The sequence below is a fragment of the Adelges cooleyi genome, unplaced genomic scaffold (genome assembly GCF_023614345.1).
Source record: "Adelges cooleyi isolate 19-005CV unplaced genomic scaffold, UGA_ACOO_1.1 ACOO_flye_CR_arks_rails_tigmint_CR_PRNA_21, whole genome shotgun sequence".
Taxonomy (NCBI): Eukaryota; Metazoa; Arthropoda; class Insecta; order Hemiptera; family Adelgidae; genus Adelges; species Adelges cooleyi.
Genome location: NW_026095871.1, coordinates 1,618,762 through 1,639,574, shown reverse-complemented (window position 1 = coordinate 1,639,574; position 20,813 = coordinate 1,618,762). Strand labels below are relative to the sequence as shown.

At 31.1% G+C, this 20,813-nt stretch overlaps 1 protein-coding gene across 1 annotated transcript in view; it reads right to left on the bottom strand.

Moving 5' to 3' along the window:
* LOC126834111 (corticotropin-releasing factor-binding protein) overlaps positions 1–20,813 on the bottom strand; it is a 38,793-nt gene that overhangs the window by 9,125 nt on the left and 8,855 nt on the right. Inside the window, exons 2-3 of the mRNA XM_050565808.1 lie at positions 1,168–1,240; positions 885–1,045 (exon numbers count right to left, since the gene is read on the bottom strand). Of these exons, the coding sequence (XP_050421765.1) occupies positions 885–1,045; positions 1,168–1,240 (234 nt within the window). The remainder of the gene's footprint in view (positions 1–884; positions 1,046–1,167; positions 1,241–20,813) is intronic.

The window sequence follows — 20,813 nt, the reverse complement described above, 5'->3', positions numbered from 1 at the left end:
GTTGTTTTTTTTTCTGCCAACACTTTGTTCTCCCTTTCAAATACATCTACAATTATTTGGGTTATACGCTATTATGAGGGCAACAGTTGTCTGTTTTTTTATTTTTTGTAAAATGTTTACATTACGTTGTATCTTTTTTCCCCCTTTTTTAGTTTTCCTTTCTAGCGGATAAATGGTTTTCACTGTTTCGACTAATTGTCCAACCGTTTTCTCTTTTATCTGTTTGTTTATTTTTTGATATTATAATTACAATGAAGAATAATATTCAATTACCTATTGTACGAGTTTGTTACTTAACGACCATTATACTTTGAGCATCAAATATAATATATAAGTCCTACAAAAGGTTTATTAATTGAGCAGAGAAAAGGATTATTTTGTCTAAACATTTCAGACTAAAGATACTCAAACCTTATTGGACATATTTTGAACAGCTAGGAGCTCCTGTTGGAAAATTAGCAAACATAGGTACTATGTTCAATTAGGAAATCCTCGTAGAACCAACACTATCAGTTTTTGATAACTATGTTTTGCGATTCACATTCAGTCGCACTTTATACGCTTTAAACAAATACACATATTATAGTTGTAGGATTTTATTCTAATGATAATATTTAACTACGCAGTACAGAGGCCAATTAAGTAATTGCTCAAATCCATAGTGATAATACGTACCCACCTAACCTACTCGCCTAGTCGCCAGAACAACTCACGGTGGATACAGGCGCCACGTGGGCAAACGGTTTAATAAATACTAAATCGCACGGGTCTACATAATATAATATTCTCGTTTTGTGTTACACTGAAATGTGCGTTCGTCACAATACCACCTATACCATGTTGTTGTTTGTGTATATATATAATATATATTATTATCTACATACCGCTATGAGTCCTCCCGAGTTGCACGGCACGTCCACGTAATCAAAGTACACGTGCACGGTTTGTTCGGGCTTAGCTATTATGTAAATGCCGCACACCACCGGGTCGTTGGTAGTGGACTTGTAGTACAGATGTCCCTCTTCGGACCACACGGTCATGCAGTCTGAATGAAAGATCAGAAAACATATTACAACAAAGCCAACAACAACAACGTCTATTCGGATGTGTCTCAGGGTGGATGGGTGACACGTCCGAGCCTGAACTTTGAACAAAAGCTGTGGTTACCTGTGATGATTTTCTCTTGAGGCCGGATCCGTTTGCTATGCACTGGATACAGCAGAGACGTTTGTCGAGGGTGCTGAAAATAAAAATAAAACATCACGTTATAATATTAATAATCGAACATACGGGCAAGCTCGGGTTGTGAAAAGATCTAGACGGTTGTCGCTTGTGTAGGCCCGTGCTTTGAGGTCATCCGAATTTCGATTTTTAAGGTTCTCTTTAAATCGACAACAATTAAAAAAAAAAAAATTTGATGTACTATGTAAAAAATAAAAAAGAACAGTCCGTCGATAAAGCTGTAAATAAGAACGGAATTGGCAAAAGTGTGATGTTATCAATAATAACTAACATGTTCAATCGTTGTTTATTGGCAAAAATCCATAAATATCACAGCTAAAAAACCAACATTAAAACTGAAAAACCCCGTTGAAATAATTGCACGATATCGTAAAAGTAATAATTATTAGTTTACTCTTCTTTTTTTTTTTTATCTTGAAATTGTATGTATTTACATATATATATATATATATATATAGTAAGTATATATTCGAAAAAGCAACAACTGTACGCGAAAACTGCATAAATTAACGCGGCCCGGCCTACCAAACTTTAAATTACCGGGAAATAGCTATGTCCGGGGGATGGCATAATGTTAATTTGTAATCACAATCGTAAATATTGGACTTAGGTTTAAATTTGGCCAACTCAACTGGATCGCTGAACACAATGGCACGTGCGGTAATATTTTGCTACCGTTTATTATTATATACAGACAGTGTACGACATGATGATAATTATCATCGGTTCGTCTAAATCTCTACACCCACCCGATTTCGGGGTGACGCACTTTATTGGCGATTAGTCGAAAAGATCATGTTTGAATTACATATCATAATTCGGTGCAATATTGTTGTAATAACTTTCCGGATAAGTACCGAGCATATATTTACATTAACGAGACTGTAATATTGTTACATTAACCACAACTGCATACATTACAGCTGCGCCTAACCTAACAAGTAGTATAACAATAATACAGTGAATTTGACAATAACGTTTGGTTTTCCTAACAAGTCCAGACTTTGCGCAAACATTAGGTTAACAACTTTAACCGACTCAAATTCAGAAATCCGCATTTGAACATTACTGTAGAAACATTATTGCAATGGCCCACTTTGTAGCGCTTGCCCGCAGTAAAACTTTTTCATTTTTTTTTTATCGGGGTTCCTCCTTAGTGTGGTCCAAATTCCCCTACAAAGTCCCTACATAGGGTTTGGGACCCGGCACACTCTTTCAAATATATTCCCTCCACTCACACTTATCACCGAAAACTTGTTTTAAACATTACAAAATAGCTACAATCGTCTGGAAATTAACCCGGAGGAGAGTTTCAGACATTAAAAAAAAAAAATTAATAAATAGGATAATTCCACTGTAAGTAAACTTTTGTCATTCGAACTAAAATAAAAAATAGATTTATTAAAATGGCCGAGGTTTGAAATCAAACTATCGAGTTTACTTCGAAATAATACTCATTTGGTTTTAGGACATATTGTTTTAATTATTTTTGTCTTGAAATATTATACAAAAAATTACAATTGTTAAGCTACGACTTAAAACATATTGTAGAAACGGCGTGACACGTTCAATTATTCAATTAAAAGTATAATTATTACTACAATGTAAACACTAAATTGTAATTATCTGTATTCTCATTTTTTTTCTATCCTATGTTCCCTTTCTTAATTTTTTTTATTTACTTTTGAACGTTTTAAAGTGAAGTGAATAATAATATTTTCATGGAGTTTGAAAGAAAACAAACGAAGTTAAGCGCGACATTTAGCAATCAGGTTTCTTTTGGGAAAACGTGTTGAACACTTACAAAGAGTGACACGAATAAAGGAATTTTACTCTAAAAGTTTCATAATATCATCACAATTCACGTCGTAGATTGTAAATGACATACTATTGTATTGGATTATTATTATTATTATTGTTTATAAGTAAAATGTATATTTACGTTAAAAAGCTTTTTACACCGCATAAACAGGGCTTTCGGAATTTCACAATTTAGTAATTGGAGACGGATGAGAGAAGCGAGTTGCTTAGTGCATGACATAACAAATATATTTATAATGTTGTATTTTCTCCAAAATAGCAACAACAAAGTCGCATTGTAACAAAATACGGTCATGACCCTTTACTTGATATTTACATTTACTAAGCTCTTATGTGGTGTTTATGGCAAATAATAATTTTCTTATAATGGTAGATCGACGACGCGAATCTCAAATAGTATTCAAAAACTTCAATACCTACTGCATTTACTAATGGCGTTCATGTTTACACAGATCTTTATACAGATCAACTGAATGGTTATCTGTTTGCTGGCCGGCAAACCGTCAAGTGAACAGAGCAGCTAACCCCTTAAAATTCGAGAGAATTGACCTCTTTAGAGAACCATTTGACGAGGTAATGAAACCGACTGAACGATTATTAGCTCAAAAAAGGAATTCGACACTGAAGACAAAGCGAATTCGTCAAAGGAACCTTCCTCCTTGGGAGAAAACGGCATAATGTACCTTAATATGGGCTGCATAAGCCCGGTTTTCTATTTTCCATAAATAATTTTGTCGTTTCGACCGTGAAATTACAGAGTTCGTGCCTATACAACGTATCAACACTGATGTATAACAATAATATATTATTAAATATTAGTGGTGTAGCCAAGAATCGGTCGACAGCGGCGGATGTTAAAAAAATAATGTATGTCATGATTCAAAGTTTCTAGAGACCAAATTTGATACTATCAATTATTGTTTACTGTCCTGCAATCGTTGTTTGTAAAGTATAAAATAGACCATTTCAGTGCTGAAAGCTTATACATATAAACCGTAATTGATATTACAACGATATAGGCCGTCGGACGTGAGTTATTTAACCAGTTGATACGTGCCTCTGTGTCTGAGCAAATTAAATTCTGACGGGAATACACATTCGCAATAATACATAATACCATAATATTACAACATGTACAATATAATAATGCCAAAACGTTGACCGCACAGAAAGCCAACCGCGCCCACAAATGGATTTCAATTAAGTGTCTAAAAAAATATACACTATTTCTACTTTTTTTTTACTTTAAAAAAAATCAACGTCGTTATTACTAAGTAAACGCGTATAGCTGTTCTGAGAGACCGAGACCATTGTCATTTTTAAGTATACAAATTCTTGGAGGTAATTTGGAAATAAAAACATAATATCATACGGCGAATAACTTGACATAAATAATGTTAAATAGCAATAATCCAATGCATGTAGTTGGGACCAAATGCATTTACTCGCTATAACATACCTATATTAAAAATATAAAATAAAGAACAATTTTTTTTAACGCTTCGTTGCGATTCTCTAGATAAAATAAATTAAACGCCAATAGAAATCACTCAAAGACAATAATATTTTATTTATTCTTAACCATATTATTTATAATGGTTATGACCATATTATACCTTATAACATGACCATGTTATGACAAAATTATGATAAGATATGATACCATATCATAATTATATTATTATTATTATGGTTATAACAATATGATATTTATAATGGTTGAAAAATTGTTCTCGATAAAAAAAAACCTAGTTCTCACAAGCAAGAATTTTTTTGCTAAAGTTATATGATACAATAGACATTGCTCTAGTTATTGTAAATTCCTAAAACATATATATTTTGTTAACAATCAGTTTTGTACACAGTCGACAGTAAAACAAATCTAAGTGGTTTGAAAATACACGACAAAGGCGAAATAAATTGTTTTCGGTTTTACTACCTATACAGATCTCTTCCGTAAGTAGTTTGGAGTTGAAGAATTCAATTTTAAAGAAACCGTAAAGTGAAATTGTACACTCACCACCGCCCAATGGTAACAACAAGAATTTTATTTCAACGTTTTCATAAAACTCTAAGGCGACAGTAAAATTTCTATTGAACTCGGCCATTTCACAATCATAAATAAAATAACAATATATTGTTAATGTTTCCTTAATACAAAATATATGTTCACCGCCTACCATGTAAAATTACCATAAAATGCTGCAATTGGTATTTTCGTTTTATTTATGATATAAAAAAAAAATTTGAATTACACATGTAAAAAAAAATAAATAGCATCTAAAATTAAAATCAAAATCAAATCACTATAAATAATGTCCTATACATTTTTAGTATCACAATGATTTTTTTTTTAATTTTTCGATAAAGCAATAAAAGTTCACTTGACACTTTGATCAAGTTGAATTAGTGCACTAATACTTTGTACAGAGTGATTTGCAGATTCAATTATTTAACCATGTTACAAAAACTTATTAAAAACTATAACGTTTAAATTGACATCAGTTATAAAATTTTATCTCTCTAGTGCTGCTTACCATCTGGACTCTAATAGAAAAACATGTTATTAAATAATATTTTTAATTCAAGTGTATTCGATGACTCTTCTTGTATACATAAAAAAAATGTCATCCTCGTTTGGATGAGAACATTACATCATACCGAAGAGTAATCGAAAAATGATGAGTGCACTATAAAAAAATACTCAACCGATACGGCTAAGAGTTTACCTAAAAAATAATAAAATAAAAACCTGTAATATAAATCTGCCACGTTATTAACTGCACTTGTACATAGATATATAAGTCGACTAGGTAAAGTGAACACATAAATAATAACTAAAAGTTGTTATTGGTTTTAGGAAAAAATTAATTAAAATTCAAGTAAATTAAGTTGTAATAATTATAATAACACATATAATTAATTTTAATTTGCATGTTTATGTTCGAGGCAATTATTTTGTCATGATCGACAAGGTAATTAATGCGTTTATAATGAATTTTTAAATACTAGGCAATGATGTTTTACTTTTAAATACTAATATAGAAATTAAAAAGTAATAATGGGTTATTGCGGGGTTATATTACTGGAATGGTATCGCAACATTATACTTGAACACAAAACCAATTGGCAGCATCATCTCATCATAAGATGAAATAATAGTAGATATAATTATTATAAAACAGCCCAAGCGCTGAAAAACAATTTTTCTCCACACGTAGGACTCGCTAAAATGCAAGAAATATGCAAGAAAAAACCAAACCAAATGTTGTGTTTTCATTTTAAATATAAAATCTATACTACTTATATGGATAACGTATGATAGGGTTCTTTCCACAAATGTTCGCTCAGAATGTTTGCATCGACCAAACGAATAACCTATTCGTCTCGAACTTAAGTCTTAACATGCTTCGCGAGCCTTATCTACATTGCCATTAAATCAACCACTATCTTGTGTTCATTTGCAAGTATAATATGTTAACATACAACAGACGTTGCACATTCGTTTATGTATATATTTTTTATAAAAATAAAAACCAAACCGATAGTGTCATTATAATCTGTGAGTTCCAAACAATTTTGCACGGTTCCAGAACACAATGCAATTGTAAGCAATTTTTCAAGATTTGATGATATAAAGTAAGTAGCGCTGTACAAACGGTCGTTTAGAATTATTACAAAACGTTTTGAAATCAATTAGATGTGCTTTTGTTTGGTCCGTTTCCACAAACAATTGTATTAGTATACAATGCACTAAACATATACATGCAATCATATTGAATATTTACTAAGTTGTAGTATTTTGTGTGAACTATTTGTGTTATGATATGTTGTTGAGGCGCCATCGTAGCGCACTTGTAAATTTTAATTATAAGCTTTCCACTTCTATAGTCTATTCTAGTGATGTAGGTAACTGTTGAAATTTTGTTGTCTGAATTTAAAAACGGTACTTTGCCCAAAGTTTAGTATACATACAATACAATACATATTACATATTACATACACACAATGTTGTGGTGTTGTGTAAATTCGATTAAGATTTTAAGCCGAAACCAAAGCGATTAATTGCCACTCGACCGTTCGATTAGAGAAGGGATTAAAGACACTGGAATGTTGTCTAAACGTGCATCTGGAACCACACTAGAGCTATAACAAGTAGTCGCGTTAAGTCTGTTTTAAAGACTTTCTATTAATATCGAATCGTCGAGGCTAACCAAACATATTAAAAAATTAAGGCAAACATTGAAAAATAAACGAATATTTCAAATTTAAGTAGGTGTGCATAAGCCCGTTTTTTAAATTCTAAAAATGTAAAATACACTTAATTATTTAATCCCTAATTGAAAACGTTGAACACGATCCAGTTATTGTTGATTCATATTTTGTACTTGACAATCAAATAACTATTATTGTTTAGGATAGATAGGTTTTCGTTTTTAATTACCTCTAGTATGTACCTTAGATGTTTGACGATTGCTTATAGTAAATTAATAAGGTAATGTACTACGTATATATTTAAAAAATAAACCTAACTTGGAAAGTTGTACAAATGATTCTAACAAGTCTCTCTCTCAAGTCTCCACCGGACATAACATACACGGTCTATTTGACAAACGCTTGTTTCAAAAGCCACCTACCTCATTAATGGTAATTAATAACTTACTCAATGAAATGTTACACTTTTCTCGACATTATTCGATTGCTTTTTATTCGAGTAAATATTTTACTGTTGATTAATTAAATTTGTAACGTAGAAAAATCATGATAACTCTTCTTTTTTTTTTATTAAACGCGGTTTTTTTTTTTAATTTATGACACTAATTTAACAGTTTTTTTATTAAATTATATTATACTTTCAAATTATTTTTTTAATTTTTATTACAGGCTAAAGATCATAACAGTGCAAATTAGCCAATTATTTAAAAATAAAGGACGGTATTAAACTAAACTATCGCATGGCAGGCATCGTACCGATCATTTTCTATTGGGCAAGGACTACCATATATTTTTCAAGAAGAAAATACGGTTTAATTTTCTTAAGCGAACAAACTGCACGTAAATACTGTCCAAAACAAGTGAACATAGTTTATACACAACCAGCATAAAATTCTATACTGTACACTGCATACTACTAAATTTTATACATTATGTTTTTATACTTAAGTAAATAACATAGCGGAGTAATATATGGAAGTAATTGACTAAAGTGCAGCAGACTTTTATCCAAACCAATCTAAAGCTAGTTAACAAAGCTATTGCAAAATATTAGCTCACACCTTTTTGATATGAATTATTATTAATACAATGTTTGAAAATGACTTTGCCTACATCACTTTGAATATTTAGGATAATATATTACTGCGACGTTTGTATATTTTGTTTTACTCTCAAAAACATTATATCAAAAATTGTTATTTTGTTTTAAATCAATATTTTTTGCTAAAATATTATGAAAGTATATTATATTCATAGTGTGTGAGCGAGACATATTATGCTGTAAACTGCAATGCTCAAATTAACTGCGGAAACGTCGATAATTGAGTCATGAATATTGTAATTATGTTAGTACTGAAGTAGGCCAAAGGAAATTGGAAAATATACCTTACTTCGAGAAGCTGATCCAATGCAATTATTTTCTCCGGCCTATATCCTATAGGATGTAGGACTAAAGGACTTAAACTCGGTCAAATATTATAATAAGACATTAATAACGCGGCCGTTCAGAATTCAAATTAGCATACCGACCGAGACAAAAACCATAGAACACACAATGAGATGTTAATCGAAAATATCGGCCTTTACACTGGACCGTTGATTGCATTGGTCAAACACACAGTGCAAAACATGCATACATGTTAAGGAGACTGCAATGACGTAAGACGTTGTGGGTTTCATTAGACGATTGCGGCGAGTGCCGTCGTTGAGTAAATATTTATGCCGAATTTTCCCATTCGAATTGCTTTATTTTTGGCGGAAATTTTAATTAAAAGCTCATCGTTCGACCGCCTAATCTTTTGACAACTCAAAAACGTGCCCCCGTTCAAATTACACACAACCATAACCGAATTGCGTCCCGTGTGAGTCGTGTCGGCGACTTAGATACAATAAGTACTTGTAAACAGTAAAAATTGTTGACAAAAAAAAAAAAACACAGCACAGAAATAAACTCGGCAAACAATTATTACCGGATACCCTCTGCATATGAGTTTTTGTTGATTATATATTAGCCTACACTATGGATAAAAAAAACAAACATTTTTTTTTTCACACATAAACGTCGACTTGAGTTTTTAAATTAACTTTGAGAATGAATATTTAAGATATGAAAAAAGCTAAGTAAATATGGCAATTTTTTTTTTTTAAACTATTATTTTACAAAAAAAGATTCCGATATTCTTATAAACATAATATTAACTGCTAATAAAGTACACAATAGAATCTTAGCTCATATCGAGGTGCATGCAAGTAAATATTTGCTTCTATACCGAACTTCGAAGAACATACTTGGTAAATTTGTGTACACCACACAACAAGTTGTATACAAAAAGTGTTTTGAAACTTGACTATACTTTAATAAAAAAAAAAAACTATTCGTTTCAACAAAAGAATTGTTATAAAATTCGGATTACCGAAAACCCTAGAACTTTTAAAGTTTACAGCCTACCCCGAAGCATCGGAAAATGTTTGCTTGTTTCTTGTGCACTGTAAATGCATAATATATTTTAATAAGTAAACAACAAAATATTATACTTTTAAATAAGATATTCAGACGGGTAAAAGTATTAGAATGTTTACATCGTGAGAAAGTTTTGTTCACATTGGAGTATTGGACTATTTCCAATATTTTCCGTACTCGACTAAATGCTAAACCGATATCGTGTCCTGGCAAACATATTTTGTAAACTTCTTAACGATATCGCTGCAAGTCCAATTTAAGTAGACTCTCGCTGCGTGTTGTCTGCTGATTGTTATTCCTGGTATTATCTAGAACGCCAAACTAGGATTCCCGTCGGATTTGCGAAAACGCGGAAAAACTTTAAGTTGTAATAAAACGATTCTAAAAACGATGCATTTGTCTTTACCCCCGTACAAATGAGCTAAGAATTCGGAATCCGTCACGTCCGAGCACATTCAATTCACAATACGTCACTGCAGTGAAACCATGTATCAGTTGTAGGCGACTTGAAAAATAGTTAAATCGACGATTTATTTATATATTTTTTTCCTTTAGTACTTCTCAGACTCATCGTGACCGGACTGTAAAAAAAGGGCCTTAATGGACGAAAGCGAATGCCATGTCGACTGTCACAGTTCACCTTGAGTCAATCGAGTTATGTCAAGTATGAAAACTGATAGAACATTGTACACTTTAATCGTTTGCCAATGTTAGTACATAAACTGTTGTTACAAGTAAAAATAAAAACCCAACAAATACCAACGTGAATGGGCTGTTTGTGTAAGTGCTTTTAATTGCTAAGGAAACAGTAAACGGCTGTGTGAAAATTATAAATTTATTAAACTATCAATACCAATACCTCTTTGTGTGTGTTAATATAAGAAATATGAAAACTTGATATCAATTTCATCGAAAAAATTACCCATACTTTACTGTTTAATAAGATTGTAGTGTGCCGCCCTCTTAATCCGTCTTATATTATCGAGAAACTTTGTTTATAATCACTATAGTATAGCAAAGTCCATTTAAAAAGAAACACAATTCAACACAATAGCTTTTATTATTGGTCTTAAAAATCTGAATCCTTCCTCAAGACTATAGAGTTATTATGCATTGTTTAATACATAATAATAGCTAAACTAAAACTAATAACTTGACAAAGTTTTAACTCAAATCAGATATAAAAACATTTAAAGTTAATTAAAAAAATTAAAAATTTGCGTGTATTACGGTTAAGAGTGAAGCGTTAAAAAATATGTCCTTAATCTTATCGCGGTGTAAGATTATTGTTCTTATTATAACAGTATGCATTTATAATTTAATTTAAAACGTTTATTGTTAAACAATATTTAATATTATTAATTAAGCAATTACGTGAAGCGTTCAAAAGAATTGAACTCAAAATTGCCAAACTGTAATATTTAAGTCGACAAAAATGTTCACCTGGTCCCAAAGTTCGAATGGAATTTAATTATATTTAATAACAATTATGAGACTGGCTGAAAAGTTAATTTACCGAAAACACAAAAGTTCACATCGAAAATTGTAATTAATTAATTTTTAACACTAGAATTTAAAATTACAAGTACACTGTCGAGTGTTACGTTGTGAGTTTTAATCACCGCACAAAAGAAACATTCTTAAGTCGACCCACTACTTGTGTTGAAAATAATTTCAATAAAATACAATCATTTGATATTTGCGATTTAACGTTTCCAAATGACTCGCCGGCGACCTAAATTAGCTTAAAATAATTTAGTTGGTCACAATTTTCAAACGCGTGTCACTGAATGGACATTTTATGAAAACTGCCATTATTTATTTAGTACACGATGTCATGTGTTTTTATATATTATGTCTTGTTCTTATAATAATTATTGACTACAAATCGTACGCATCAAAGCATCATTTTACAAGCCCAGACAGTGGCAATAGGAAAGTACTGTGTTTGTTGTAGAATTTACTGATTTTCTAAAGTGACTTACTTGCTATTTGACGCATGCAATTTTTATTCTTGTTGAGTTTTGCGTTCATTCAAATGTATACATTTACAGTGAATTTATTTTGATTTGTTCGGTCGACGAACAAGAAAGTATTTACTCGAATAGACGGTTGTTTATGTAATTTATGGCCGTAGTTATTTTTATTACTATGTTATGAAAATATATGTTATTCGACTTCTTGGTGTGTGGGAAGCACATAAACCGGAAATGTGTATGTAATGTATTGCATGCAAGTTGGAAACAACATCTCTGTGGAAAAGTTAAATTGCATACGGTGTATATTAACGCCGGATAAGCACCGCTGACAAAAATCAATTTTAAAACTGTTTCGGAGATATTTTGCTCTATTTCACCTGTTCAATCTGCAGTGTTCGTCTTTAGCTCTAAAGCCAATGTACTTTGAATAAAACTTTCAAAAAAAAACGCCCACGATATTACACGTCTTTGGCGGCTTACAAGGAGCGCAAATGTATGTGCTAAATGTGTTGTTGGCAATCAATTCAACGAGACGTTTTAATAACGGTTGTGTCAGACGTTTGAACGCCATAAAAACGCGTACAACTGTCGAATGTCATATTGTACACAAAACTAGTTGAATTTTTGTTCTTTCCAAAGCACTTATAAAAATAAAACATATTTTCATCTAACGTACTCAGGGTGGTCGTTAACGCCTTGACACCTGTCAAGCGACGCAGTTTAGTGTTACACCCGGTAATCTGCTGGGTTAACACAGAGTTTAAGACATAATAAATCTTTTGGCGCGACAATAATTGTGTTAACCTGTAAGCAACGTGAAAAATACAACTACTCCTTATTTCAGAATAACGAAATAATTTGATATAAATACCCGAGCTTGTCTGAGTGATCGAAAAAACAATCCGAGATTTTTTTCGACAATAGAGAATCTAAAACAGTTGATTGATGACCTTTCTGTGTAAATGAGCAACAAGAAAGCTTGACCAAATCGTCGGTTTAGTCTGATAAGATTGGTGATATTATATTGTTGGGGACCATTAGGTAAATGGTAACCAATAATATAAAATATAAAAATATGAAAAAAAACTAAATACAAATTCGTGAGTTGACACAATTAAAAGTTAAATTGAATTTTACAAGTTGTTAAAAACAAGTTTATCAAAGTCGGCACCGTCGAAAGAGGCCTGACATAATGTGACAGTTTTCTACTTTAACGAGTGAAGTTTTTTTAATGCTTTGTTTTCGGAATTGCATGTAGAAACTCCCAAACTGTTTATTATTCAAAAGTAAAAAAAAACATGTAGTTGCTTTTCAAATTGATTGAACACATTTTTGAGCTTTTATAGACAAAACATAATCGAGTGTCGCCTAAACCTAACAGGATATTAGTTATTACTATATATATATATACTCTTACTTTACCCAACTAGATGTAAATCCAACAGCTAATTGAAATTATATTCTATATATTATATGGTTATTACGATCACAATTGGAAATATAATAGTATATATTTCTCGACGGTGTTGACGAACACTTAAATGCGATTTCCAGTAAAACAGCAAAGGGCTTAGCCGATGGAATATGGAAATCGCTCTACTAACCCCAACGAGATGCAGCATCGTTTCGGTATTAGATACCTAATGAATATTGTCTAGTGTCTAGTATATATATATATATATATATATCTAATAGCTATAGTGTCAATAACCGAAGAAACGTGTTCGGAATTAATCTCTAAGACCGGACTAAACGGTTATCGAACAGCAAAATTACACCGACGGGTACAATCCTAGTATATTCGATCAGATAGAGACGTGACATTGTTAATATTATGTCTGACACAGAAAACGAATACTTAAAACAATTAAATCAACTAGATACAATTCGAAAGTGCTAGACATAATTGTTAATAGTACATGGTTTGGCCGTTGAAGGTTTCCAACTATGTTTGCCACTACCCGGGCAAAAAACTATTTTTCTCTTATATCTAAACTAAATTGAATAAATCACTCTGTGTATTAGTATTTGAAAGTTTCTGAAAAACTATTTAAAACTATTTTTATTACCAACCACGTGCCTTCATGGACGGACGCTTACACCTGGAGGTTGGTAAAAATAATATCGTTTGCTGTTATTTTTATTATAATTTATTATATATTTCAAGGTTTGCAAATGCAAAATGCAATTGAATGGGTAATTATTTTGTTAATCATTTATTTCCTTTGGCAAAATAAGTATAGATATATACAACTGTTATGTTAAAGTTTCGTTATAAAAATAAACATTTTATGTTCATAATTTATATTTATGTATATTTCTATAGGAAACGGAAATAATGGTGAAACGCAAATTTGTATCATTTAGTACACTGTACTTTAGGACGTATTATACTATATAAATATACGTTTTCCATTTGTTTGAAAATGTATTATACCATTACAATAAGTAATAACTATTAATAATCCCTTCCAATTTTAAATCTTTTCACTCATTCTAAAACGCCGCACGAGGACTTATTTACAATGACGACAGCACATAATAATATTTTCGGTTATAATTTTGATACAAAACAATGCAAAAAGTACACTTAAAAAAAAAAGTCAAAATAGTTATCAAAATTGTTTTCTCTGTTGCATAATCAAGTTCAAAAACGTGCCATAAAGCCGTGGGCGCAATATTTTGGGGAAGGGGAGAAGCCACGACGAACGCCTGTGATTTTTCTGAGCTTATGATTTTTTATGGTATAATGATAATCCTAAACGCACATGTAACCTCAACTACTGTATTAAAATATGGTTATATTTTTACTAATGGCCGTAGGTGTATAATATTATCATTGTCGTTTGTGTGCCATTCGATGCCCTCGAGGCACAATTACAAGTTAACATGACATAATATGGCTGATAACACGGTACACGAGTCTGTTAATCGAAAAACTCATCATTGTAAAATCAATAGCGTCTCGGTTTCGCAGTAGAGTTAAAAATATTTTGTGGGCGAACAGATTTTGTTCATTATTTCGGTTGATCGAAATTAGCCCACTCGGACCCGGCGAGATGTGACCTTAAATTGTTTTGCTCGTCGTAACGATTAAAGTTATTAAAATAGTATACTAAGTGAAAAAATACCAAGAAAAACGCCGTTGTCCGTTTATTTTTTTCAAAAGTTTTTTTATTGTTCAATTTTCGCACGTTTTAAAGTTCAAAAACCGCGAACACAATGTGATAATAATTGAGTTTACCGCGACAATGAGTCGACCCAACCCGGCCGATTAATCTTATTGGAAAATCTACGGTATTCGGGCACAAGGAGAAAAGTGAAAAATCACAAACTTGTGATTAATGGAAACGGGAAGAGCTACCTATTTATTATGGGATAACATTCATGCAGTATTTGAGTTAATCTGATCTAAGAGACATTTCGAGTACGCCAATTTGTTTAACGTTAAATGAATACCTATTATGTTGTTTCTAATAACATAAGTTTTAAAGTTATTCTTAACGGAGTTATGGCGAAAGTTTTATAAAAAAAAAAAAAAGAAGAAGCCTATTGTAAAAGTCGATTTCATATGTAGCTAATTATTGTACAGACGTTAATTTCACTTTTGTATATAAAAATCATACAACTTTTTCATATGGGGAATAAAATACCGGTTTTTTTATGTAGTAGCTCTTACCGTCCCTCTTTAGTGTTGATTAAGACGTTCTTTACAGTTCGACATAAAGCAATCCGTCGTGCAACAGTAACTTAAACCACACTTTAATATAGATGAATGGTAAGGTTTAATGCAATAACTCACACTCGCGTATAACCTGAACAAAGTACAAAAAGGTAGATGGACTTATCCAATTCTTCCCAAACACTGCAGGAATATTTTCTATACAACTTTATTGCATTACAAATTCATCATTCTCTTGTTGTTTAGTCAATATTGTGGAAAAGATAATTAGTACCTCTGTTTGGTTACACAAAATGTCAAACCATACAAATTGTTCAATTACTGCAAAAGTAGGCAATAAAATATCTTCCAAGTCAACAAAATAATATACACGACGGTTATATTCTGATTTAAGTTGTAGTTAAGTTAAGTCATAACGTTTAACCTGATTTTGATAAACTCATAGCATTCCTATTCGAGTCAGCACTGTGAAACCCAGTTAAAGATTTGACGAAGCTCATGATATTCATTTATGGTGTTTTATTAATTTAAATAATAACGACTTTTTATACACATTTATTTATCACCAGACACCACATGGATGACGTAATAGGATAAGCTAAACTGAATTTACTTTCATCAAGTTCATAACACTTAATTATATCACAAGACGTTATTAAATAAAAACGTTTGAAAGTAATTTCCTAGAACAAAGTTTGGGCGCAATTTAATATCGTATAATTAAAATCGTATTCAGCTTTTTAATGTGTTTAAAGTGTTTTCTTCATTTAAAATCTTACTTTGGAAAGTTTTTGTTTGTATAATAATTACAAAAGTTGGTTACATAGCACTTATACAATTAGAAGCTGATAATGAACTCAAAATATCTGGTGGTCATTGTTTATGTTTTTAAGTACTCTTTTGGAACTTTTATATTATAAAAAAAATCTATAATAGCTGTTATGGCAGACATTTAACTCCTACTTAAGTTGCGATACTATGTGAGACTGTGTATAGTAAAACATTATATAACAAACATTTTGATTTTCCATTACCTTTCAGTGTTCATATTTCATAGTGTGCGGTTATGTTGCAAAGGAAAATTTAATGAAAAGCTTGTTATTTAAAAGGGCAAAACTATAATAGTTTTATATTACACATCTAAAAATGCTTTTCAATGTTATTACTCAAAGGTATTGTCTATTTATAAAAATCTTTTTTTTTTTCAAGAACACTACTCGTTAAGTATTTTGTATAAACACAATGCGCTGTACTCATTACACATCAGAGCAAAAACATGGTACATACCAATATTAAATTTAATTTAATTAAAGACGCTGTTTATTTTAAGCTATACAAAATACTTAAGTATTGTATTGAATTTGACATAATCATATTATGATATAAGGTGTACATTACAATAATAACATTCTAAGGATATTATATTACATAATATTATCATGATTTTTATTGTATGTATAACATGTGTTCAATTTCGCACACGGTTATTTCTTCTTAAATATAAAACATTTTTATGGTTTTAATAAAATATATGAAAACATGTGTATTAATATATATCTGTATTATAGCTCTCTAATGCAAGATCCAATTACTGTCAATCGAACAGAGATCAGTTAACGATTTGTATAATATATATTCAATATGACTAGGAATTACTTTTTTGGATGTTTATAATCAACAATTTGTAAAAGAGAAATACACCCACGGTGACCCGTAAACCTTTGTAAAAAGCCATCATTGGGCTCACTTCTCTCATCTTCCGCGTCCCGTCTGTCATGTTTGACTGGAATCTTTAACAATAGTCAACAATGATGTATTCAGCTTCGCCGCATCTTTGAATTTGTGAAGCCCACATATGTGGCATTTTTTTAAATTAACTTATTGCAACCAAATAAAAAAAGAACCCTAAGTCGAGTACGTTCTCCGAAAATGCACCATGCACGAAATAAAATTCTAAAATTCTTCCCTCGATCCGAGAAGGAACACTAGATTCTTGAAGATACAAAATATCAACAGCACCTTTAACTGTATCTAAGTATACCAAAATAAGTAACCATATTAAAATGTAATCGACACCATTTACGGGTTAACTAAAATAGCGTACAATTCTCGGCTGACGATATTCAGCTGCCAAGGCTTGGAATATACATGCGTGCAATATTTATAAATGAATGTGTTTATATTAAAAAAAAAAAAAAAAATGAAATTTATATATGAAAATAAAATCAAAATAAACAACATAAACATTTAAAAATATCAATTTTTTTTTCCTATAAAAAATAAACTTCTTGTTGATATTCTCTCAAATATCCATTTTTCATTTTTAGTGTCGTCTCGTTTATGGCGATAGTATAGTGTACAATATAAACAACTATACATTATAATATATTACATTTTGTTCGTATAAACACATTGGTAGTTATTCAAACGACCGTTGTCTCACTTTCGGCAACATAAATAATACGGATATTTCTAACGTCCCTGGTTGAATGCGGTGACCAAAAGCTTTCAAAAGTATTAACAATTTGTGCAAAAACGTGACATCGATAAAAACGTCCGAAACGTTTCAATGCAATTTTCATGCACTGTTAGACCTACATATTATCATGTGTGTACATAGCATTGCTGCGGTCAATCTCAACCAGCTGTTAAAAGATTTGCTACAAGTCAGGAACGACTGTTGTTGATTAAGACAAGAGCAAATTAGAAGAACCATTCATAAACAACAACATGTTTTGACGTGAAATGTTTACAAAACCGGACTGCGTGGACGTTTGTAAAATAAATCAATCGTTTGACGTGTACAAAACAATATCGGCTATCAAACAGTCTCTCGTGATTAGTCTATTAAAACGTTAAACGAACCGCACGGTTTTAATATAAAAACCAACAAAGGTTAAAACTATGACGCGTTAACAGTGCCTATCCACGGATGTCCATGACTATTCTAGAAGAGAGCGATATTTAAGGATAGATTAGTTTATTTAATAATTAATTATATTGTAATAACATTGCATGGGATAATTTTGAAAGTGCCAGATTGGTCGAATACGCTGAGTTTTTATAAAAATTTTCAAAAGTCCCTCAAGTACGGTTGTAAGTGAAAATCGATGAAAGGGCAGCGAAGGGGAGGGAACCGTAATTTCTACGCTGGCATTACTGTGTAATTATGTAGGTACAATATTTAATAATTTATAGAATACTATAATTTCAAATTTACGGTCGTTTGATATTTTTCTAAAGCAAATAATATTATCAACGTGATCAACATGTCCAATTAAAAATGGGTATGTAGAAATTGCAACGTGGTGCCGCTGTGGATCGAACAGATTGTATCTCAAATCCGGTAAAAGCATAGTTTGTCTCTTCGTTTTTTTTTTTTAATATAACTTGTAAAATATGTTCAACGTAAAATGATCAAACTTTAAATATTTCACATCGTGTATAAACTTCGTTAAATAAGATAAAACATTGTTTAAAAATATTTACCATGAAAAAAAACAACGCAATATTACAAGCCAGTATTGCGCAAAATACCGGTTAAGTACAAAAAAAATGTATATATATATATATTCTAATCGAAGCCAATATGATAAAAACGGCTTACGACTTAAGAAGTAGGGATTACTTGTACCAATATGGTTTATAAAGTTAATAAAAGAACCACGACGTAAGCCTATTTACATATTCTAACAACAATATACGATTTTTTATAATTAAATTATAAGTATATCGTGTTTAAGCGAGAGTATAAGATATTTAAAAAAAAAAATTGTATTGCCTTTATTTAATGAAATATTCAGCCGAACAGCGAGTATAAGATATTGATTCTAATTAAAATTTATTTCACATTATATTATTATCTTCCTTGACGTTAATTTTATAACAAAGATAATATTATAGTTATTGCGTTTAAATAATAGTATGTCATTAAAACTATGATAACGTTAAAAGTATTAAAGTGTATACTTCAAAATTTTATTTCATTTTTAATATTTTATAAGATAAAATAGGGTTAAAGTAGTTACTAAAGATACGTTTTCGGTACCTACGTGTCGGCAAATTAGCATTTTATATCAATTTTTTTTATTTTTACAATTTTGTCGGCCGACTTTTCCACCAAGTCGTTTAAAAGGTGCAATAATAAATGTCCGTCTGTTCGTCGAGCACCGTTGAACAAGTCAACAAACATTTATTTGCTTCTAATTCCTCTTTATAAAATCATAGTGGATACTGTGGTGTAACTAAAACTCACACATACCATATATATTCGCCCTAAAAAATCAACTACACCGTACACGTGTAGCAATTGCATAATATTTTTAAAAAAAAACGTTTTTAATGAGAATTTGTAGAGTCTATTGTTACACATAAATATATCACAGTGCAGTACTGTGATATATTTATAAAGAGGACTATAACTAATAATGGTTCTCTAAAAGGATTGACATTCGTCTTGAACAAAATTGTATGTTATATTTTTTTTTTTTTGCTATTTTTTATATCTAAATCACATTTATTGTTTTAATTGAAACGTTTTAACCGTATGATCGCATAATCAAATAAAATGCAAACGCACGATCATCACGATGGTGTTTTATCCATAAGTAAAATTGCATAATATTTTACCCCGCGTTCGTTTATAATTTCAACTCTTGATTCTAATTAACTGATAATATTCTATACAGAAAGACCTACAGGTTTACCCATTTGTTTGCTTTCGATAAATGGTAGAAAATTTATGATTTTACAACACTATACTGAAACGTTAACAAGAATAATATTTGACTCGCTATGGCATACTACCCTAATAAATGTACAAAACAATATTGGTTTACGTCTGTTTGGCATGAAAGGTTAAGTTGTCTGTAAAACCGACTGGCGTGTTTAATAAAAACAATAAAAACCATTCCGTGTGTACTTATTTAAAAAACAATGGTGTCCCGAATACGCGCGTGGGAAGAAGTGTAAGTCGATTGAACACACAAAAACGAGTAGATTTTGGAACATCTATGAAAAAGGTTTATCGTAAAATAATAATAGTAGTCGGTGGACTATGAACGATGTAAGCATAATATTGATGGTAGTATTTATAGCACAGAATAGATAAAATCAGAAGGGACGGTAAACAAAAAAGCGGCGGCCATCTTCTCGTTTTTCACACAGACTAGATGTAAGAACAGATACCTCACTCGGCTGAAAACGAAGGAAATTTTTAAAAAGACTAATTAGGGACTTGCAAAGATATCAGTGTAGCCGCATGAATTAATACAAAACTATTGTTCAGATACTCCATAAAGAAGTCTCACTTAAAAAAAAACAACCGCGCGATTTATAAGAATTTCAAATAAACGATCTGCGAGTAAGATAAAGCTAATGATTTAATCAAATGCGATTTTCTCAGGCGGCAAAG